We start from the raw sequence: 25,110 nt of genomic DNA on the forward strand, positions 1-25,110 counted from the left end.
ACCTTCTGCATTTTTATCACTTTATTGTAAACAAAAGTGACAGATATGCCACTGCTTCACGATTTGATTTACTTACAGCAAATACAATTAAAGAAAGAAAAAGAATTATATATTTTGTTTAAAGTTATCGAATGTAGCCACTTGTATCATGTTTAAAAATTATATACAATAAATAATCTATACTACTATTATAAATGTGAAAGTTTGGATGGATGTTTGTTAGTCAATCACGCCAGAACGGCTGAACAGAATTGGATGAAATTTAGCTGAGAGATAGATTATAGTCTGGAATAGGACATAGGCTACTATTTATTCCGTTTAATTGAGTGGTTAATTGTTTATTAATTAAAAACTAACTTTCCCGCCAAAAATCGCCAAATGAGTAAAGCTTCAGGGATTTTTTTTCTCCCCCACACCAATGATTTTGACTATTATTTCAAACGATTCTGTTTATTTTCTTAATGTTCGATACATTTAAAATTAAAAATTGTTAATTAATCAATCTTTCGGATTCATTCTGAAGTACTTTTGAATTAAAATAAAACAGAATGAAGGAAAATAAAACTTTATAATCTATATTGCGTTACCCCAACTGGCGTAGAAAATTCATACATTTGTGTTGCCCCAATTGGCGTTGAAAATTCACGCATGCGCAGGAGTAACAGAAGATAAAACCATTGATGCTATAAATTCCAATCTATTTCCACGCGTACAAAGTCGCGGGTAAAAGCTAGTATCATATAAAACAAGAGCAACCTCTTAGCTCAGTTGCGGTGTTTGTCTCCTCAATAGCGTAATGACAAAAGTTATAGATGGGCCGGGTTTGTATGATTCTCATGTTCTGAAGACCGCTCTGAAGTCAAAGAAACAGCAATATGATATATAGCCATAATATTATTATATTATTTTATATCGTCTTATTGTTTAGTCTCCCCCATGGAAACTATTATGGGGAGGTGAAACAATAATATTTTGCACCGGGTGAATTATGACCCCTACTGATCAAGAAAAATCAATATTGTTGGATGTTAAAATGTACAAATTATCTTCCACGTATGCATTGAATTAATAAAAACATTCAAATATTTATCAAAACTGTGAAATTCGGGTGTGCTTAAGCTACTTTTAACTGTATATATGTATATAAAATGATTTACATTTCGACAAATAAAAACACTTATATACCGTTTTAGTTGTAAAGACTGCTTAAATCTATCAATGTAATAAGCAAAATTTGAAAGTCTGTATTCTAAAAAAGATTCCGTTTGTTTTATTTTATTTTTTTGGGTGGTAGTGGAGTGTACAGAAGGGAAAAAATGAATATAGATCTTTGAAAAATAATTCATTTGCTAATTCGTTAAGATGAATCACCGAGTTTAAAGTTAGAGGTTGATAAAACCGCAAGTATAATGTAAATATTCAATAGATGTTCTATATATTACCCTTCCATATTAGTCTTTGCTTATTAAAAATTGATTATTAGCTAAAAGATGCCTCCTAAATTTCTTTTTATCTATATCTATACTTATAATAAAGCTCAATGTGTGTGTGTGTGTGTGTGTGTGTGTGTGTGTGTGTGTGTGTGTGTGTTGGCGCTCTACAGGCCAGGTCATTTGACATACAGCTATCAAATTTGGTACATGTATACCTTAGAGGTCGGGAATGTGCACCTGGGGTCCCTTTTTTTGAAATTTTAACTAGAATTTTAATTATTAATTAAAAACCAACTTTCCCGCCAAAAAAATCTTCCATTTTCCCCACCGACAACTTTTCCGCCAAAAAAATCTTCCATTTTCCCCACCTCCAAATGAGTAAAGCTTCAGTCTTTTTTTCTCCCAACAGTAATGAGGCCAGGGTTAACATTTTTCGGCGGATTATTTCAAACGATTCTGTTTATTTTCTTAATGTTTGATGCATTTAAAATTAAACATTGTTAATTAATCCATGTTTCAGATTCATTCTGAAGTACTTTTGAATTAAAATAACACAGAATAAAGGAAATTAAAAATGTATAATCTGCATAGCGTTACCCCAACTGGCGTAGAAAAATTCACGCATTTGCGCTGCCGTAACTGGCGAAGAAAATTCACGCATGCGCATTATGTTCTGATTGTTGCCATGACAACCGTTATCAACTGATGATTTAAATTATTTTTAGGTTAGTTGCATGCTTTTGTAAGTAAATCGTATTTATTACAAAAGCAAGCTTTTTGTATATGCTTATAGTTTTAAGTACATCGTTTTTTAAGTAGTTTTTTTTAACCTGTTTTCAATGATTTAAATTATTTTTAAGTTAGTTGCATGCTTTTGTAATTAAATTGTATTTATGTTAGTTATATATTTTTTTGTATATTCTTATAGTTTTAAGTACATCGTTTTTTAAGTAGTATTTTTAAACCTGTTTTCGACCGATTATTTTAAACGATTCATTTTCTTAAAGTTTGATGCATTTAAAATGAAACATTGTTAATTAATCGATATGTTCATGATGAATCTGAGAAAATTTTGTTGACAAATTCTTGAGATATTACATAACTTAAGAGAGATATTCTTTAGTGCCCATAAAGTTTAAACGCTCATTGACTCTATTATCAGTAATCATATTTAAAAAAAATGCTTTGTTTCAGTAAAAAATATTATATTAATTGCAGTTTAGTCATTTCCATTTTAATTTTAAGCATAAATTCTACCGGAACTAACAGCAAATTAGAGAGATACATAATATGTTATGGCTGAAGGACTTTATATTATTATGAGTGAATTACATGGCTATCAAAATTTGAAGCTTTAAAATATTTGATGAAGAAGCTATTAAAGTAGGAATTACATAAAATATTTAATTATTAAAATTTTAACGAGCATTAAGATTGGCGAACCGGCTGGTCGCCAAAGGCGGCTAGTATGAAATAAAAGAATGGTACAAATGAATTGAAAAGGCATATTTGGCGTACTACCTCTACATCTCTATGAATGTTGAATTTTCCTTGGCAATTTAATACTTGGAATACATAGTTACTGACGATGAGGGTAAGAACAAATGCAGGATAGACACAGTTGAAGTACCTCCAGAATGATGACCTTCGGCTTAGAGATTCATAAAACCATGGTCTCCAACCAATCTAGAAAGAGAGGAAGGAGAGAGAGAGAGAGAAAATAAAAGACTTTGAGAATTAAAAAAAATTAATGACCGATATTGTTTTTAAAGACTTGCATGGATATAAGTTACTTTTTACTTTTTTGTATACATAGCATAGAGAAAGTATAGTAATCGTCAAAGAATTCGAACTCGAGATTTTGACGAATCTCCACGTTTCAGACAACCCTGAGTTCGAAAAACATATTTTGCCTGTCTGTGACAAAGATAATTCAAAAACGCTTTCAGATAGACAGTTGAAATTTGATATATGATCTTTATACCAAATTTGTATATTTCTGTCAAAGTTTGAGCAAAATCCATTCAGAGATAGTCTGTCTATCCGGTTGTTCGAATATAAGTTAACACGATATCTACAAAACGAAGAGAGCTAGATAGATTAAATTCAGTGCATAGATTTAACATCTATAGAGTAGAGCTTTTAAATTTTGAGCCAAATCCAAGAAAGGGTCGACCTTCTGTTGGTCTGTATTTTCAGAAATATGTAAATGCATTAACTCAAAGACGCAAAGATTTAAATATATCAAATTTAATATCGAATTTTGAAACTAAAAGTGCATTTTTGTGTCAAATTTTAGTTTCAATAGAGCCGAAAAAGGCGTGAAAACAAATTCGAGTTTCGGATTCTGTTAACCGCATGTCAAGATTAACAGCCAAAAAATTCGCCAAAGATGGCAGGATACATTCAATAAAAATTGGTTGATATTTTGTAACTATTGAACGCCAATGCCATATAAGGCGGTTTCTGGGATAACACTTTTATTAGAGATTGTGTGAGGAAATTTTGGTGAAATCACTCTCGTTGATTCTCTCATACATCTCAAATTTATTTCACCTATTTCCGTTTTTCTCTTCATCTTTAAAACCAGAAAACGATAAAGTGATAGCATTATGGAGATATTTTTATGATCTATTTAAAACCATTAGGGTATGTGATTGTCCACTATAAAAATCTGAGTTATAATGTGGTAACATAAGAAACGATACCATAATAACGCGCGTCCGTAGTATTCAGTGGTAATAAGAGTAAACAACAACCAGATTGAATAGTGATAAAACTGTGTTAAATAATGTAGGCCGAGAAATCAAGATTCAAGGCTTACGATTCATCCTATTGTATAATGCAAAGAACTAGTTTTATTATTGGTGGGGATCAATTTTACCTCGTCATCTTATTTATGTATTCCGTTTTATCATTTTATTAGACTGATGATTTTTTTATCGTTTGCTCCATTATATTCTTGGAAGTTTAATTTTAATCTAAAGACATCTTTATTCGGGTAATTAATTCATTTAATTTATGAATATGCAAAAGAGCAAGCGAGATTATACTCTTCTCAATTTTCTGGTTTGAGAACGTGATAAGGCTCGATTTGTGTTGCTTTGCATAGTGAATATGCATTCAGGTAAAAACAACAGTTGGAGTGGTCTTCCTGAAACATTCTCGCATTTTCTCTAATAATAGTCTTATCCCACGTCTCCCAAAATTAAACTGTGGACTTAGGGAAAGACACATGGCATGGCACTGGTGAACAGTAGTTACGGAATATAGATCTTTGATGTGAATCTAACACTTTTACTGAATTTTTTGAGCAAATATGTATTTTGGACGTCTGTTTTCTGATCGATCCTAACCAAATTTTAACACTGAATTACAATTGTGTTTTCAGGACTACATTCCGAATTTCAATCATTTAAGCCATTGCATTTATATGCAATTGAAAGCACAGACATTCAGTGAACCTTCGACAGATTTGGTTTAAAATTTGATAAAAATCTAAATTTTAAATGCTAAGCTTGTGAAACAAATTTTACCTATCTACCTTGTAAGTTTTGTAATAATCGAATTCACTTATATTTGAATAGCCAGACAGATTTCTTCTGAATGGATTTCATTCGAAATTCGATAAAAATCTACGTATTTAGCCTAAAGTCCATGTATCAAATTTCAGCCTCTAGCATCATCTATGATAATTCAAAGCATTTTTGAATTATCATATTCACAGACATGAATACAGACAGACATAATATCAAAAATGTGTTTTCCTGACTCACGGAGGTCTGAAATATTCGTTAAAATATCGAGTTCGAATTACTTGATGATTACAATAACCCCTCTATACTTCGTATACGAGAAAGTAATGAAAATCATTTTCGTATATTTGAGAATTTCAAGGATATTTAAATTGAGCAGCGAATACATTGAATATGCAAAAGAACAAGCGAGATTATGCTCTTCTCAATTTTCTGGTTTGAGAACGTGATAAGGCTCGATTTGTGTTGCTTTGCATAGTGAATATGCATTCTAAGCACCTTATATGCGCAATAAATGTTAAATATATGCATTGAATAGATCAATCTAGCTTTCTTCATTTTATAATTATCGTATCAATTTATATTCGAATAACAAGACAGATGGATTTTTTCTGAACAGATTTTTCTCAAAATTTGAAGAAATCTAAAAATTTGATGTAAACGTATACCAAATTTTAACCGTCCTGCTCAAAGATTTTTTTTAATTATCTTTGTCACAGACAGACGGACATTTTCTAAAAAAGTGTTTTTCGAACTCAGAGAGGTCTAAAACGTGGAGATTCGTCAAAATCTCAAGTTTGAATTTTTTCACGATTACTACATTTTTTCTATACTACGAATATGAGAAAATAAAAAAGTAATACTCACGAAAGACAGAAGACAGGAATAAGGAGCGATGATCGTTCTTTTGCATTTTTTGAGAGATAAGGGAATACTAGGAGCATCTCCTTCTCCGTTCAGGTCTGATATCTATAGAACAAAACAAAATGAACTTAAAACAGAACCGGAAATCGATAAATCAGAAATATTTCATCAGTTTCAATTTATTTATTGTCATAAAATTATCAATTCTACTTTGGAAAATAAATTAATACAAAAATACAGCTTATTTTGATTGTTTATTTGTTTCTTTATTAAATTATGATTTCACTTTCTATTTCTTAAATATGTAGCTGCTAAGTATAGTTAGCTAAGATCTAATCATGGTCTAACGTTTCAGGGCTGAACTTGTTAAAGTGCAGCAGTTTTTTGTTCTGAGATTTGAAAGAGTTTCTTTGACACGTGTCGACTTAGGAAAGAGGTGTTTTAAAAAAGAATGCCATAGTTATTAGGGGTACTGTTAGAAATAATTAAATAAAAAAGTGGGATTTAAATCAGGAAATAAGAGAAAATTTTAGTAGCAAGTAACATGGATTAATATAAGATAAAAATTAATTAAGAGTTAAATTAAATTTATATTATTACATACACTTATATATATATATATATCTTTTTTGTGCAATTTTTATCCGATTGTAGTCTTCTTCTACATGTGCTCTACCACATAAGAGGAAGATCATTGAACGAAATCCAAAAGTTAATTAAAATATAAATAATAAATTTAAGCTATATCTTGTGATAGTGTTACTTTACAAAAAAGAATTTTATGCTGTCTTAAAACTCAGTATATTATTGATACAAATTTTTCTCCAATTTTAATAATTTTTGAAAATTTAATTTGATTTACACAATCTAACAATGTTTTTATTGCCATGATAAATTTCGAACTAATTTCACTGTTCCATCAAACCATACTTATTAGCACAAGATAATGGACGATATTTCCACGATGTTCTTCGTCATTCTGAATGCCGAAAAATATCGTAAGAATATCGTAACAATGTTGTTAGGTATTTTGCGCAAATATGGATTCAATCGAATATTTTTGCCATAGTTAAAATGAAGATCAAAAATTACTTTCTTTGAACATTGATTCCGAAACAAGGATTTCCATTTCCGTATTTATTTCGTAATTGCATACATTTTTTTTAAATATACATTTGTAGTAATATTAATAGATTGATTCCATTAAATTCATATTTTTCAATCTTGTCATTTAACAAGATAAAACTCACCTTGCTATTAAATAAATGCATTCTATGTTAATGATTTTACAGCCAGGAAAGCTAATAAAAAAAACCCGCCCGAATAAATGGTTACCAAAGGCGGTTATTAAGAAATAAAAATTAAGGGTATTTTGGGCATTGTTTAACCTATTTATCTTTCAAAAATATTTCAAAACATAAGGAAAAGAGGGAATTGTTGCTGATTAGAAATATTTCAGTACATATATTTACTTATTTTCAGACATATAATTTAAATTTTTTGATTAAATGAATGTATAATGTGTGCTTTAACTTTAATAAAGTCTGGCTGGATTTTTTATTGTTTTTAAACATATTCATAGCCTTTCTGTTGTAGATTGATTAAGATACATCACGTATGTACAAGGAATAATAAATATTTTCTCCCACACAAAAAGCGGCAATATCTGGAAGGGACAGCAGTAAACTTACGTCGACGTGTACTGCGCTGTCCATACTGAGACTCCTGCGCGCATATTCGTGGGAGGTGAGGAAATGTTCCCCTGCTACACAACATGACTGATGGTGTCCGGACTCTTGGATGCTGCCGTAAGTACTGCGCCGATAGAAATCCTCCTCTGTCAGGGAAATCCTGAGACGATCCCGGAATTCCACTGACGGGATGGAATTTGGAGGACTTGAATGGTCAGATGAGAGCTGGAAAAAATAATAATGAAACTAACTATAATATTTGACAGTAGTTGAAGTCAATATGTAACTATCCGTTTCAACTTCCCAAATTGTGGAAGCTGAAAATGTCTTCTTCGATTATTCTATTTATTATTATTTAGTTTGTTAGTTTTATTTATTTTAAAATTTCATTGCTTTTAAAAATTTGTAAAATTTGATGCCTTTGCAGAATATTATTATTGTTATCAATACGTTTTTATTAATTCACTTTCTTCTCTGTCAGTCTATTTGGTGAAAATTTGAAATCGATTTTAAATTAACTTTACGATGAAGTAGGTCTTATACCATAGCTCGGAAATGGATGATTATGCAATATCAACTCGCTATTTTGTCTATCTGTTCAGTACAAATTTTGCAATCAATTGAAACCTTTCATTACAGACAGATGGCGCTATGTCAAGCCGTTAGCTCATCAGGAAGTTAGCTTATAATTGATTCCAAACTTTCACACACGCAAGGTTTAAAAACAATATATATATATACTATTCTATGTATTTAAACGGACTAAAAAATATACAATAATTTCTCCTAGTCCCACACAGATTTTGTGATTAAGAATTTGAACAATTCACAATCAATAATTTTTCAAGACAATCTTTATGGGGGTAAGAGAAATTATTTTATACTTTTTATCCGTTTTAAAAATGCAGAATACAATTTTTTTATTTTACTAATTATTGTCAAAGACTTCACGAAAAATTATTACATAAAAATAATTTTTAAATTGTTTGGAAACGCAGAAAAATATTTGCCGAATCATGTTTTTTTTAAAAAAATTATTATTATTACTATTATTTTGAAAAATGTTTCAGAGCATACTGAGCTGTTTGGGAAAAGAGGAAAAACTTCCCTTCAGGTCCGGGGAATATTATATATATATATATATATATATATATATATATATATATATATATATATATATATATATATTAAAACAATGCTAAATTTAAAACAAATGTTCGTTTATTTTTCTGTATAATGTATTTCTTTTTAAAACTAATCATATTATTATTATTTATTTATTTATTTTTTACATTTCTTACAGAAGCTTCTGTAGAATATAGAAAATTAGGAACATTTTTCTACATAATCGTAATCAATTTGATAATTATTATGAATCTTTCTAACCTGCGGTCTTGTTTTTGTTTCGTTTTTCACATATTCAGAGACATTACAAGATTATTTATCCCTTTCAAAAAAAATCTTTCTTATTTATTAATGCTGAAACATTTTCATCCAGACTGAACCAGATTATTTACGATATTCAACTTCCGTCTTTCTATTTTTGTGACCGAAATCGATGAAGAGAAACAGTGAAACCTTTGTTATTCATTGAATACTTTCCGATAGAATTTCTGATAAAACAATTCTTATTTTTGCTAGAAATAGCGGACAGTGCACGATATTTTTTATTATTTTTTCTTCCATCATAATCTTACTTATATAACTGTATTAAAAAAAATAATCTGTATAATAAAAAAAATATATATAAATAATTCGAGGAAATTTTTAAACCCTATAATATACCACGTTGTAGCATCAGGCTAAAAAATATGGTCTTGTATATAATAATAATAATTTAATTTAATCCACCATTTCTGCAGTAAAGTATTGGCAATCTTATTAAAAGAAACATTTAACAGCTGATAGTTTAAGTTACTAAAAAATGAAGTGATAGAACAACGTGTTTTCAATGTCGAACAATATTTCAAAAATAATAAAAGTCAGTTCCAAAACTTGAGGATCAAGCCCCTAGATCGGGTGATTTAACAGCATGGATTTCTTTTTATGGAGTTATTTGAAGTCAAAAGCATATGCCAACAAGCTCGCAAGCACACGTGCTTTGAAGGTGGAAATTCAATGTTGCACCAATGAATTCAGCCACATTTATGCAAAATGGTCATGGAAAATTTCGACAAAAGAGTGCTTATGTGCTAGCAAAGTCGTGGAAGCCATTTGTCCTATGTGTTATTCCATATATAACCCTATCCTGTGTAATTGGCGATTCAATATTTTATATATATATATATATATAATTAAAAATAGTTGAAATTTATTAATTTTTTTCTTCGTTTATTGTCTTTGACTTTCGATCGATTTAAAAAATTTTATTCTTTAATTTTCTTCTTGTTTTAAATAAATGCGAAAATACATATTAAATATGTTTAATTAATACATAAAGCATTTCAAAGAATTAAAAATCGTAATAAAATTCTAAGCGGAGGAACTATAGGGTATTAAATGTTAAATAAGTAATTATAACCAAAGAGATGAAGGATTAAAAAGTAGAATGATTAAGAATTATTTATTAAAAGTTCGCGTTGTACTGAAAAATTCGATTTAATGGAAACTCGTTTGGAAACAGTTCACTGAGAACAAAGTTTCTGAGGGAAATAAAAAGTTCAGTACACTTTGAAACGTTCACATCCAATTGGAGAATACTTACTACTGACAGCTGAACCGGAAGTGTGTAAATGCTAATGCGTCTGTCGCTCATTCTTCAAAATCCATGTTCGAAAGGAATAGTAAGTCTTTCCGTTCTTGTTCGGGAAGCTATTATCGAATGCAGTTTGACCTTTTGAGTCAAAAACAATTGAAATTGGAAATCTTTATCTAAGAGATTACAATTAGATAAAAAGAATGTTTGATTACTCCGTACACCACGATATCTAATTACTCTTTTTTCAAAGAATTGTTCTAAATTGTTTCTAAAGTTTCTGATTGAAAGACAAAATATTTCCTTGAATTTTATTTGTTCTAGGTATTTTTTTTTGTGTTCCAAATGTCATTTATAAGTCATTTTGAAGGATTGAAAACATATAGAGAGGTATTTAATATTATATTTTTCTTTCTATTTTCAATGTGAATATCTCAGCTCACTTCAAGAGGCGCTGCTTTCTTTTTAAAAAAATGACAAAATTTTATTTACTGTCACAAGAAATTTGTGGCTTTTTAGATAAAAATAAGAATATCTATTTTTATTAATAATTACTAGTTAGGTTTTAACTTCGCTTCTCTCTAAATTATATTTTTTTTAAAGTGAAGTCTGCTTATACTTAGTTTATTTTTCTTTTCATATACGATGCATGATCATTAAAAATACGCAGCAAATTACATAAATGGAATCTGTTTTACTGTCTTGGCACCAAATTTGTGGATCTACATTAAATTATGTACCAGTCAGTTAAAGGAATGAGGACCAAAATGCATGCTCGATTTCTTTCACACTGCAGTGGAGATAAATACCCAATATTATTGTATTCCTGGCAAACTAAATATTGCGTTCCCTGAAGAATAGAATTACAGCGATACTCTATTAAAATAAGAATATATGATAATAGCGGGGGGGGATATGGTTGTACGTCGTCTGTAATTTATGCTTACAAGGAAGATAGATTCTTTAACGATAAGTGATGTGCTAGGATAGAACCTGGGACCTTGTGGTTCGCAGTCCAGTAACTAAACCTTGATACAAAAGCGTACGCTCGTGTAGCGTAGTTGTTAACTGGCTTATATGCTATTCACCATAGTACTCTCTCTCCAGTGAGTCGGAAGTGAGACGAACAATATGGCTGTTGAGTGGTGATGTATTGAGCTGTTGTCTTAATTAATGGGCTGTACCCAGTTGAATAGCGAGTGTGTGTGGGTGAGTGGTTGCTGCGTCAAATGAGCCTGACTACTTTGGTTGCGGTAGATGGCACCACAACAGCTGTTACAAAGGTTGAAGGTTCATCGTCCGAGGTCACCAATTTAACGATAAGTGATGTGCTAAGATAGAACCTGGGACCTTGTGGTTCGCAGTCCAGTAACTAAACCATGATACAAAAGTGTACGCTCGTGTAGCGTAGTTGTTAACTGGCTTATATGCTATTCACCACAATTCTTTTTAGTGGAACTAGTAATGAATTATGCCATATTACAAACACATTTTTATAAAACTTGGAACTTCAATTTTAAAGTTTAGTGTTAAAATTTTTTAAAAATGGTAAAAAGTGCAGATTAGTTAAAACCAATGCTTCTTAAATTTTGGAGATATACAAACTTTTACAATTGTTCTTGTACCAGAATCTTCAATAATAGTAAGCAAACATACTGAACCAGCAGAAGTGGTTTCCCCAAATTTTTGAACATACTTCTTAATAAATGCTTTTGTTTATAATTAACCGTACGCCATTAGCGAGAAATAGTTACGAAAGAAACTATTAAAATGCGTTCATTGGAGAATTTTTTCTGGCAATTAGTCACTGGGATGCAATTAATATACAAGTACCAGAAAAAAGAATGTGTGATTTGGATGCCCCTTTTCGACAAATTTAAACCAAAATTTGACGAACTACAGATTGCAGTCTCAAAATCACACATCAAATTTCATACAATTTAATCATCATATTTTTGAGTAGATATTTACATGATTATGATAATACAGGCCGAAAAATGAGCAATCTCTTGGTGAATTTGGTCCTAAATTTGACACAAATCTACACTTTAGATGTTAATTCTATGTACTAAATTATACCCATTTAATTCTCTATCGTTTGCAGTTATCATTTTAACTTATTTTCAGACAGCCGGATGGAAAGATTTGATCTGAATAAATTTCATTCAAAATTTGACAGAAATATGCAAATTTGGCGTAATAGCCATATAACATCTAGCTCACAACGTTTTTGATTTATCAAATTCAGACATAATTCCAAAAATGTCCTTTTTTAAAAAATCTAAATCCAGATCTAAAACGTGGACATTTGGCGAAATCTCGAGTTCGAATTTTTTGACGATTACCCTCTATATGCGAGAAAATAAACAGGCATCCTTAAAATATTGTATCAATATTTTTCAAAAAAAAAAATGTTTAATTCTATAATTCTTAATTGATCTCACACGAGTTCGTAAATTTTTTTCACACAGTCAAGGACTTAGAGAGTGATTTTTTTTCAAATGAAAGGGTATTGTAAATGGAAAAAAGTTATTAAAATGAATTCCATACTATATGGTTATCGAAAGAGACCCCATTGTAAAATCATCGTAAAAGATTATCGAAGTAATAGATACGATAATATCTTTGTGTGGCTTACAATAAAGCGTTCAAAGCTCACACTTATATAATATCTTAATCATATATTTTGAAAAAAAGCTTTTAAAATTTAGATGGCGATTTCATTTCAAAATTCTTTTTGTTAAGATATTTATTTTGACATCATTTTTGAGCTTTATAAAATTTACCTGATTCCTAAACAAACGCTGATAATTTTTAAAAACCTGAACAAAAAAAAAAAAAAAAAAAAAAAACTTTTTTTTGAAAGAAAAATTTATTTTTAGTCATCTCGAGGACTAATTGGAGCCTCTTGACAAAAATGCATTTTTTAGTTACCACTAGGGGTAATAAGATTTCTCCACTAATTTTAAAGTCAAGTTTAATTAAAGTAACACTCGTTTAGTCATATTGGCCTCATATGATAAATAACATTTGCCGTTTCCATCTCTAAATTTCCACACCATAGTAGAGAAAGAACATTAGAACATTGGAACAAATCAAGAATGTTCCGAAATTCAAATCAAAATCTGATCAGCTGATTGGTTTCAGGATATAATAAAGCAGAAAAATTAATAGGCAGAAAAATAAAGGAAGATGTGCTAAATTTTCTCTATAAACTTTATATAGAGGGCGATAAAAACAATAATAAATAAAACTCTGTTTCATCATGATAGTTTCATGGAAAATTAGACATATTTAACTTATTAGGATGTAAAGAACTGCTAAATTTAGTTAGATTTAAAATATGTATAGAAAAAAATTAAGCATTTTGTAAATCAGTGCAATAAACAGCAACATGTGAAGATTGCAAAAAAGAATGTAAATAACCCTCTTATATTTTAGAATATTTTTTTTTGTTGTTGTTGAGAAAAATTGCATTGGCTTATAATAATGAATTTATTTATACGAAAGTATTAAATACAAAAAACTTCTTTAGCAAAATATTTTTTAGAAAATATACCACAAATAATGTCTTCTTAAGCTCCTTTAATAACCATAAAAAATCATTATATGGACTTATTTGATTAATTACTAATATTCTTTGAGGAATTCATTTTCCTCCAATGAAAAAAAAAAGAAAAAAAAGAAAAGGAAACCAGCCAGAGTAGTCAGCCCAAGACTTTCTCGTGTATACTTTAATAAAACTGTTATCCTAGAGAACACCTTGTATAACATTGGCCGACAATAGTTACGAAATATTAACCTTTGGCGTGAAGTGAGCATTTTTATTAAATCTATCGTATATCTTCGTGAGTTATTTGGCGATTAATCCGAAAATCAAATTTGTATTTTAGACGCGTTTTTCTCAATCACCTGAAATAAAAATTTGGCACAAAGCTGCACTTGTAGTTACAAAATCACATACCAGATTCGATATATTTAAGTCATTGTGTTTTTGAATGATCGCGTTTACATGTTTCTAAAAGTACAGACCGACAGACGGTCAATTCCTTACTGGATTTGGCTCAAAATTTGAAAGATATCTAGATTATAGATTATAGATATAGATTATAATTCTGTGTTTTGAATTTTATCCATCTAGCTCTCTTCTTTTTGTAGTTATCGTGTTAAATTATATTAGAACTGCTGGTCAGACATACTTCCTTTAAGCAGATTTTGTTCAAAATTTGATAGAAATCCAAAAATTTGGTAAAAAGATCATATACCAAATTTCACCCATCTAGATCAAAACATTTTTGAGTTATCTTTGTCACAGATGAACGGACATTTTCCAAAAATAGGTTTTTAGAACTCAGGGAGCTCCAAAACATGAAGATTCGACAAAATCTCACGTTCTAATTTTTTGACGATTACTATGCTTTCTCTATAATACGTATTCGAGAAAATAAAAACGAAAAATCAACCTGATTAAATGACACTGGAAACCAACTACCATTTGCACTCAGTACAAACAAAATGGTCAAAAGGCGAGAGTTAAAAAATAACTGATTTCGATGCTTCATAATACTTTAGTTACTTAATATTGTATTTAAATATTCTAAATCTCTAATTATCAATTGAATTTAAAGCTTGTATCACACAGAAAAAGAACTTTTTTGTTCATGAAATATAACGAAAAAATCCCCATTATAAAAAAAAAATTGACCTCGAGATTGATGAATCACCGAATTTTTTGCCCGCAAAAAAATACTTTTGTAATTTTATCGTTTATCTTTTCTTCCTTGTTTATATAAACAGGATATCTTATTAATATCAAGAGCTAGATGGAGCTGAATAATCTTTGCACCAAAGTTGTGAAATATAAAATTTTGTATCAAATTTTGGTCCCTATCTTTCAAATGAAAAAGGCATTCCTTCAAAATGCATAATCGATTTTCTTCTCTATCCGACAAAGCTGGCACACAAATCACGCTAATTTTGGAAAGATATGAGAAACTCGAGGTGCAAAGCACCTCAATTTTTTTATTACAAATTCACTGCTTTTGGTAACAAGCTAGTTCGCTGATATAGTGATTGTGTTCAATTTTTCATATTCATTTCTTCGTGCTCATCAACCCCCCCCCCCCCTCCCGAAAAAAAGTACTTTTAAGCATCATTTTTGGATAAACATTAAAACGTATTATTTTAGTCTTACACCTGTGCTGCTTATTGTGCAAATAAGACTTTCTAAAAGTGCCAAGTCCCATAACATGATAAGACATTCCCACACCATTAAAATCATAACTTATTGGATAATGCATTTTCTAAATGCCCGTTGTCTTTTGCAGTAATGTAACTTTCTTCTTCTTCATTGAAAATGCGCAGATTTTTAATACAATTATGAAACAAATTTCAATATTTATTAAACATATTAAAAATGTATTAAGAGCAACCATCTTACTACGTCATATCAAGCCGAACCACTTATCTTCCAATAAGTTGTAATGCTCGAAGGTTAAAAACCTTGAGTTCAAGCACTCCGCCCACTTTTCTGCAAATCAGGAAAATTGAGTAGATAATAAAAAGAATCTTTCTTCTTTAGTTTTTCAACGATGGAAAAAAAACGTGCCATTAAATACTTTATCAAACAATGAGAACTATAGCAAAGAAAACTATTGCGGACAATTATGTAAAATATGTACTTAAAAGATTGTTGAAATTTCGGAAAATTGCAGAGCAATTAAATTGGTGTTAAAAAGATAATTTTTTGTTATATGTTTAAATATTAGTAGTCTCAGGTGGCCAGCTGGTTGGCCGGAGATATTGGTTAATTTGATTTAAGATAAATCATCTAGATGTAACTTCATGCCCATGATTCCACAAGACTATCTGGCTTTAAAGCCGTGTTATTTTAATTGTCTTAAGTTCTTTTTATTGTGTACATGAATACAATACATCATATTCTTGTGCACATAACATCATAGTGCTAATAAAAATATAAATTTCTGCTCATCTATCTTCCAAATTTTGCAACATTGTAACTTCATTTTTTTTTTATAAATACATTTTATTAATAGTCAGATGGTTCGTCGGAGACACGTTATATTTAATTTCATTTAAATATAACTTCAGTTTAATATAACTCAGTTTTCAGTTTAAATATAAGTTCATGTCCACGACTAGGTCAAATTGCCAGATATTAAAGCCGGTTATTTTAATAGTCTTACGTTGGTTCAATTCATAATGTACATGGACCTTCCTAATGGGACTCCTAATGGGACTATGATGTTATGGGACTAGTCTCACTAGTCCCATAACATCATAGCGCTATTAACCCATTTAACGGATTGCACATATAATCTGCAAAAAGTTTCCGAGTCAAAAATATCGGTAGCACACCGTGGATGCAATAATATTGAATTGCAATAATCAATCAATATAGAAAAAGCAGCTTCTGGGTATGGTCTCTTCAGGGGACAAAAAAAAAAAAAAAAAATGCCGACTAGAATGGATTAACAAACATAAATGTGCTGTACATTTGTCTATTAAATTTCACGTTATTGTAACTTCACATTTTTTATTCGTTGTAAGCAACACAAATATTAATCAGAATCTATCTTCTTTATAACAATGAGAGAAAATAAATCGATTAAATATTTGATAAACAGTTGAATCTCTGGGCAACAATGGTATTAATAGTTGGAAATTGGAAGAAAAAGAATTAAAAAATAGACAACATTCAGCAAAATTCTGCACAATTATTAAATTGATATCATTAAAAAGGCAATTTTTTTAATTTTAAAATAACGTAAAACTTATTTTTGTACAATAATATTATCGGAAATTATTGCGGAAAAACGCTAAAATGTACCTCAATTCTTATTTAATTAACATTTTATATAAAATTACTCCGAGGTTTATACATTTCCACCTTCCAAGGTATATATAGGCCAAATGTGGTAGCTGTAAATCAAACGGTTTGGCTTATAGAACATTAAAAAGCAAACACACTCTGTTGTTTGTTGTTGTTTCTTATGGCACTTGCCGTGGACAAGCCCGCTTTTACGAAGACAGCCATTTTAAGCCGGTGGAGGAGCGTCTCTTGTTTTTTAGTAGCACCAACTAGGGCCAAGAGTACGACTTTGCTACTCACGCATTACTCTTCGCTTACACAGCTCTCCTTTTTACAGAAGGGCACATTCACACATCTCACAGATAGAACAACGGAAGAACAACCATGCCCAAACCGGGACTCGAACCCAGGACTCCCAGATCACTGGGAAGACGCGCTACCCCTATGCCAGGACGCCGGCGCACATACTCTTTTATTGGTTGTTGAAATAGAGACAACGTTTTCATTAGAATAAGAAACATAAAGCAGTTTAATAAATACAAATTGTTTAAATATAACGCATAATATTCGGATAAACTCGTTCATGATATTACTAACTGGAAATTTAAAAAAAAATAATAATAATATTAGTTTCTAACCAAAAAAATTTATGAAAATAGCTTATTCAAATGTAAATCACTTTATAGACTTATAATTCGCAAATAATATAACATTAATTGAGAAAAGGCTCAAAAAAAATTAATTGAGGCTCATAGAATTGAATCATTATAATTAGAACGTCATTATTTTCTGGATTTGTTATAAAAGAATCCAATTGTAAAATAATTAGTAAGAGCAAATTTTGCTGCTTAATTTCTTTAATAATATTTGAATTAATAATATGTATTCATTTATTAACTAAATTATTTAATAGGTTCGGTTTATGTAACATGAAAATTAAATAAATCACGAGATCAATTATACACTATTTAAACAGAATGACAAACAACCAAGAACTATTTTGAAAATTTGAGATAATAAAATTAAGTAAATAATAATAGAAAATATGAATTTTTTTTTCCTGCGCATTTTGAAAAATTCTTAATGAATTCACTAGTTGAGTAATAATTATTGTTTTATAGGAAGATTTTTGCATATCACTGAAATATTTGAAGTTCATATTCAAAATTATATTCGTAAAAGAAAGCATATATTTGTCAATAAAACAGGAAAAAATTCGAGTTGTCACAACTTTACCTCTTTCGATGTCTTCCATTTTAATTGTACCATTTCATTTACCCACTTTTAAAGTAAGTTATTTAGCTTATGCCATCTAAGATACTATATCAAGAACTAATATGTCAGATAACAACGTCGTCGATTATTCAGCTTGCCAGCATCTTTTTTCTTTCTATATGTCCAAAGTTGTTGCTTATGGATATCTGAATCGAAACTAATTTTTCTTAATGCTATAGGCTGTCATACTCTTTATGCCTTGTGACATATGGTGAAAAAAAATCAAATCAAATATACTGAGCAGATTGTCTGGCAATAAGCAACTTAATTTGACATGAAATTTATTCTTGGATAGCTGGTTCTTAACGAGAAAGGATTTTCAAAATTTTAATTAGATTTTTAGTTAAAAATTAATCAAAATTCTAATGTTTTCCATTAGTAACTTCAAAGTATATCATTGAACAAAGATAACTTATATATCACTATTAAGTTTTAAAAAAATAAGATTTTCAATTAATTATATGTCAGTCTAATTTTTTCTTTAATTAAAAATTTTTTTTATATATTTAAGTGTACTTTATAACAATACTTTTCATTTTTAATAATTATGTTTTACACTACCACATTTGTGAGTATATTAAATATATTTTTTGTCCAAACTATTGTTACTATATTTAAGACTAAATTCTAAAAATAATTCAAAGACAGGCAAATCAAGCTTACACCATCCTGTTGCGAGGTTTCTGGTGAAAGGTTCGAATCGCCATTAATTTTTTAAATTTTATTTTTAGCATGTTTCATTGGTATGCAAAATGTACCGTACTATAAGTCAGCACTAACTTCTAATTTATATTGCATAACTGACGTATATAAGAAAAATCATTCATATAAATTGATGCAAATAAGCATCATTTTTAAAAAAAATATCGTAAACCTGAATTTTTTTTTATAAAATGAATTTATTTTTCGTTCCGTTAACATATTAAATAGCAATTTTCGAGCTTAAAAATGATAGATAATTTTAGTAGAGAGGAAAAAAATATGTTAAGCATTTACTGTTTTACTTGAACCAAATTAACATTTCATTCCCAAAATAAAATGAGTCATCTAATTACACTAGAGAAGACATTCATACTTAAAGAATTGCAAATGATTATTTGGGACAATTTTAATCTTTTTATGCACGCTCTAACAACAATGCATGAAAAATAATTCCATGGCTATTATTTACTAGAAAATAATAGCCAGGAAAACAAAACAATTCATGATAATTGTAGAGAAATTATATTTTCGTAAATTTTGATGACATGCTTCCAATAAAGAAAATTTTATTTAGCATTGACTTATCTGACATTTGCAAAGCGCTGATAATGATTTGACTGTTCGAACAATTTCATTACAAATGCACTTGGAAAACAAAAAAATTCATAATTGTAGAGAAATTATATTTTCGTAAATTTCGATGACATGCTTCCAATAGAGAAAATTTTATTTAGCATTGACTTATCTGACATTTGCAAAGCGCTGATAATGATTTGACTGCTCGAACAATTTCATTCCAAATGTACTTGGAATTCTTATCCATTAAAAAAAATTGGTTTGGAAAGCACGAATGAGACAGATATTACATTTTCTTTCAGTGTCAACACAGTAATGTGATTCTACTCAGAATCAGGGCTCATATTAGTCACATGGGTAATACTTTCATAAAGAAACATGATCTATCACAATTCTTAACAAATCTAATATATGAAAAGAAAATAATCATTCTGATTAGCATTCCGATTAGTTTCGTCGATCATAAATCTAATTACTCTGAAATGACTACTAATAAAATTGAACTTACCTGAGGACAACTAGCAGCTTTAATTCCTGGCATGTTGTGGAAAAATATAAAAATTTATCAACCAATATCAGTTATTGGTTATATTTAGAACTTAGATTAGTTATTTCCGTAATACAAACCGATCGTAAGTACACAAAGCTGAATTTGTTATTGTTTTGAAGTACAAAATCATAACACATGATCGAAGCAGAATGGCCGTCCCGATCTAATCAGCAGGACGGAAAATCATGAAATGATCGAATAAAGCTTTGAATTCAACAAAATTGCACTTTAATCTAGAAAGCCAGAGTTCAAACGACGGATTGTTTTAAGGTAAATGAGTCTGATAACGAACCCTATCTTTTCGATAACTTGTTAGGCACTGCGTTGCGATGATTGACTCGATTTTGTAAACTCAGCGTTATTCGGACATTAGTTTATTACTCTTTTTCGAGACAGGATTTTGATTCTCATTGTTTATTAAACTGTCTTTTTATTTTCCAAAGAATTGAAGCAGTATTCGTTATAAAAATATCGATAAATAGAATAAATTTAATCTTCAAAACATTAAAAAATCACATTGCTACTGATTGTTGTTCTTCAACTATGTGGAATTCGAATTCTTAATCGCTTATGTTCTTTGTTTAGAAGTGAGATTTTCAATCTCCGAAATGCCCACATTTCAGAGATTACATGCGAATGCACTTCAGAAGTTATGTCATGTGAATTCACAAGCGGACCTTCCATTCGCCATTGTACTTCTTATACGTATAAAACACTTTTCTTGTGTGCATCTTATAGAAACAAATTAAAAAAAATAACCAGCAGAAATGGTCATTCCCTACGCTTTCTTACAAACTCACTAATAAATGCATTTGTATATTATTAACCGTAAACCAATGGAAAACAATAGTTTTTCGAAATAGCCTATCAGAGCTTTTGACAATTTATTACTGAAATACTGTCAATACGGAAGTTCAAAAAACCGAATGTGTATTTTGAATCTCCCCCCTCCCCAATGAATTAAAACTAAAATTTAACACTAAATTGCAATTATAATCCACAAATTATTTACAAACTTTCATATATTTAAGTCATTGCGTTTTTAAGTTATCGTTTTTATATGCTTGTCAAAGTACAGACCGACAAAACGATCAATCGCGCAAAGGATTTGGTTCCGAATTTGACATTTTTCTACAATTTGTATGAGAAATTTTTGCACCAAATTTTATCTATCAAGTATTTTTGTTTTTGCATTTATCGCGTTAATTTTTATTCAGATATCTGGACTGCCTCTGAATGGATTTTATTCGAAATTTGATACAAATCGACAAATTTAGTGGTAAGCCCGCATACCGAATTTCATCCGTCTATTCAAAGCGTTTTTGAGTTATCGTATTCACAGACGGACACACAGACATAATTCCAAAATTGTGTTTTCAGATTTAAAGAGATCTGGAATGTAGAGATTCGTCCAAATCTCGAGTTCGATTTTTTTTTTTTTTTGACAATTACAATGTTTTCTCTTTGTGTACTTCGTATATTAGAAATTAGCGAAAATGAATCATACTTCAAATGTTAATATGTCGCATTTCTGCAGTATGTATTTATTCGAAAATGCACATTTTGAAATATAGCTATTTTTTAAATTTAATTTACAAAAAAACTCTAATGTCACATTGTTTCCAAAATTAGTTAACGCATGATAATTCATTTGCTGTGAAATGAATTGAAAGGGCAAATTGCATGTACTAAGGTATAATTTAAGGTGTATGTACACACTTGAAACTTCGAAAATAGTTCAAAATATCGAATATTCTTTTTATTGCTTAATAATGTTCTCTGATCCTTTAGCTTTCAAACGATATCCAGATGTTTTCAATATTCGAAATATTTCTCGAGTTATAATTATTTCTCTTGAGGAGCTTGCATTAAAAACTCTAGTTACGGTTTTTTTAAACTTATTTCATGAAGAATGTTATTTTTCCACTATGTTGCTTCATTCAAACAATTATAACTCAAGAAGAAATTAACTAAATAATGTGTATGAAATAGCGGATGTTTTGTGCCTCAATCAAAGCTATATTTATAGAAATAAATTTTTAATAGCTATTTAAAAGTTAAAATTACAGAAAAAATTTCGCTTTTTCTATTCATCGTTGATGAAAAAATTAACTAAAAAAAACTATATATTTTCATAACTTGATTGAGGCAGGCAACATGAAGACTAATATTAGGCATCATTTCCAACTAGAATTGTGTGTCTGTACAAATTAGAATTTAAGATATCATGTTTCAAAAAATAGGCTAATTAGCTCATTAAATATTATTTATTTATTTAATAATTAGTGTAATATGATTTTTTCTCACTGAAATGAGTTTAAACATATATTAATGACCTACTGTGAAAAAACTGGATTTTTAAAGTTAAAATTTAAAAAAAATCTTCTAGTGTGTACGTACACCTTAAAATAGTGAATCCGAAATGTATAAAACCATAGGTGTTACCAATTGCGAAATTACGTCTGTCCACCCTCACATCTAATTACAAGGGAATCCAACCAGATATACAGAAAGTGCTAGCATAGGAAAAAATTTAGCTTCTTAATTTCAAAATGGAGCATCAGATACATTGATACTCTTTTAATATGACTAATACAATACAATTTGCCGTGATAGAAAATACATTGGAAAGCATTTTAATGGGTATTAATAAATGTAATTAAATAATATGTAATATTTTAGTAAAATAAATTATATATCACTGATCTTCGATTTCATGAATTCTTTCGAACAAACATTACTAAATAATTTTGAAATTTCATTTTTATTTCTACTAATAAATTTCTCTAATTTATGCATATATTTATTTCCTAGCTTGACAGCCTATCAGAGATAAAGTATATGTTTCGGAACTAGAGTCTGAAACTTTATCACATTAAAGTTCCAATATTCATGTCAAGTCCTTAAAGGACAAATATCCTTCTGATGAAGTGATATGGAAATTTGAAAACCGGTTCGTTTTTGTCCTTGGTATTTGATTATGGTTCAAAATTGCAAGATCTGTGCCAAAATAGGTCTTGCATAATTTTAAACTGAATAATTATTGCAACTAAAACTGAAATTCAACATCGCCGCTTACCACATATGATAAAAATATTATTGATTTTTAATCGTTTTAAGGCAATTTGTTGATAAATATTAATTAAAATATATTAACCCCTTTATCTAAGAAGTTATTTGACCACTTTCTTAGATAATGCATCGTATTTGGGAAAATTTATTATAATTTTCATACACGTTAAGAACGGAAAGAACAACCATTTTGCTTAAACGTGTTGGCAATCATTGATTTCTATCTCAAAAGTTTCTTTTTGTTTTGATGTTTTTGTTTTTTCAGCTTTGTTCCAATATGAAGTTTTTGCAAAAATAGAGTCATTAAGTTTTCCATGAGGAAAAAGGATAATGAATGGGAAAAAAATTGAGTGACTTTAGAAAAATTACTTTAAGCCTTAACAACAATAAATTCTGACCAGAAGTATTAAAAACAATACAAAAATCCACAATTATAGCGAATTCATCCATAAAAAATTTGAGGATACAAAAAGAATAATATCAAAAAATATAATTGTCTAAAGGACAAAAATTTCATCGAAATAGAACCTTACAAAATTTCTACTTCTTAACTTCATTTCAAGTTATGGAAGTGAACTCCAAATTCAATAATCCGACGTTTTCGCGAAACTTAAAAATTATTTGATGATTCTGATCTCATCTTATGTAGCTTATTTTCGGATAAGGATTTAATAAAATCTTTTCTTCACAGACTTTATAAATTTGATAAGCTAATTTCACTTATAATGTAATTAATCACTTCCGAATTTTAAATATTTATTGATTGAGACCACACATGTATAAGATTTTAAAACGCATTTATAAAAATTCAAAAATTATTTACCGGAGACAAATCATTTGTAGTTCTCAAACATTTTCAGAGTAATGGTGACCTGATTGAAGATTAAAGGATTCGAATTAAAGGTTAAAAAATTTCAGATTCGAAGACTAATTTCATTACAGAACCGCCGCGTAAACGGATCTGGTGAATTTTAAAGCTGCTTGGGTCAAATGTATTTTCATTGGTAAGGTGTGGATGTTTGAAATGAAGTTTTTGATGCTCTAATTTATCATCTGACCTCTTTGCAATATTATGAGTTCCGAATATTCATTTATAAACGAGATGTAAATATAAGTGTATTAAACTAGCTCAGAAATTAGTAGTGGCCTCGTGGTGAAGTCTTAGTTTCGGAGTATAGGGTCGCGAATTCCAGATCCTATTCTATGGAAGATCCACGTATACGGATTAATTGGACACCAAATCCATCAAAATTAACCACAGTCTCGTTAGTGTGAAAATTTTGAAAAGAGGTGCTAATTTAGATGTCGTTCAGATCATCTGATCAGGAACAAAAAATTTGACTCAAATTAAAGTCCCAAAATAGATCTTATTTAATTTCAAAACAAGAAGCTAATTCAACAAAAGTAAATTAGATGTTTTCTGTCCATGGCCCTTCTGTGATTGAAAACTAGCGAGATCGATATCCCGACACTCCCTAATAAAAATGTTACTTTCCCTTTTCTTGCATAAAAAAAATGTGGATCTTGGATAAAACCGTGAACTTCATACTGAAATTTTGATTTTTAGAATCTCCCACATGAGCATTTAGTGATTCGTAGTTTAGCGAAGAAAATCGATTATACATTCGAGTATATATTTGTCTAATGATTGATTCTAAATATGATACAGAATTACAATTTTAGTAGCAGGATCAAAATTTCATTTATCTAAGTTAATGCATTTTTGAGTTATCGTGTTTATATACATGCAAATGGAAGACTGACGGACGGTCAGCCTTTAGACGGAATTGGTTCGCATTTGATGCATAACTAAACTTTACTTTCTAATTTTTAAAAAAAATTTTGTTTATTAACTATTTAAATTTTATTATTAAATGCCTTTAC

The 25,110-nt window shown here is 29.5% G+C and overlaps 1 protein-coding gene across 2 annotated transcripts in view; it reads right to left on the reverse strand.

Moving 5' to 3' along the window:
• LOC129969490 (uncharacterized) overlaps positions 1-20,356 on the reverse strand; it is a 35,122-nt gene extending 14,766 nt beyond the window's left edge. Inside the window, exons 1-4 of one of the 2 annotated variants that reach the window (XM_056084088.1) lie at positions 20,113-20,356; positions 7,525-7,749; positions 5,837-5,938; positions 2,955-3,119 (exon numbers count right to left, since the gene is read on the reverse strand). In XM_056084088.1, coding sequence (XP_055940063.1) covers positions 2,955-3,119; positions 5,837-5,938; positions 7,525-7,749; positions 20,113-20,145 — 525 coding nt within the window. In that variant the 5' untranslated portion in view covers positions 20,146-20,356. Of the gene's footprint in view, positions 1-2,954; positions 3,120-5,836; positions 5,939-7,524; positions 7,750-10,228; positions 10,318-20,112 lie in introns of those variants that run through there. The other variant, XM_056084087.1, reaches the window with a different exon arrangement.
• Between the last annotated feature and the right edge of the window lie 4,754 nt (positions 20,357-25,110).

The sequence above is a fragment of the Argiope bruennichi genome, chromosome 5, assembly GCF_947563725.1.
Source record: "Argiope bruennichi chromosome 5, qqArgBrue1.1, whole genome shotgun sequence".
NCBI classification, from domain to species: domain Eukaryota; kingdom Metazoa; phylum Arthropoda; class Arachnida; order Araneae; family Araneidae; genus Argiope; species Argiope bruennichi.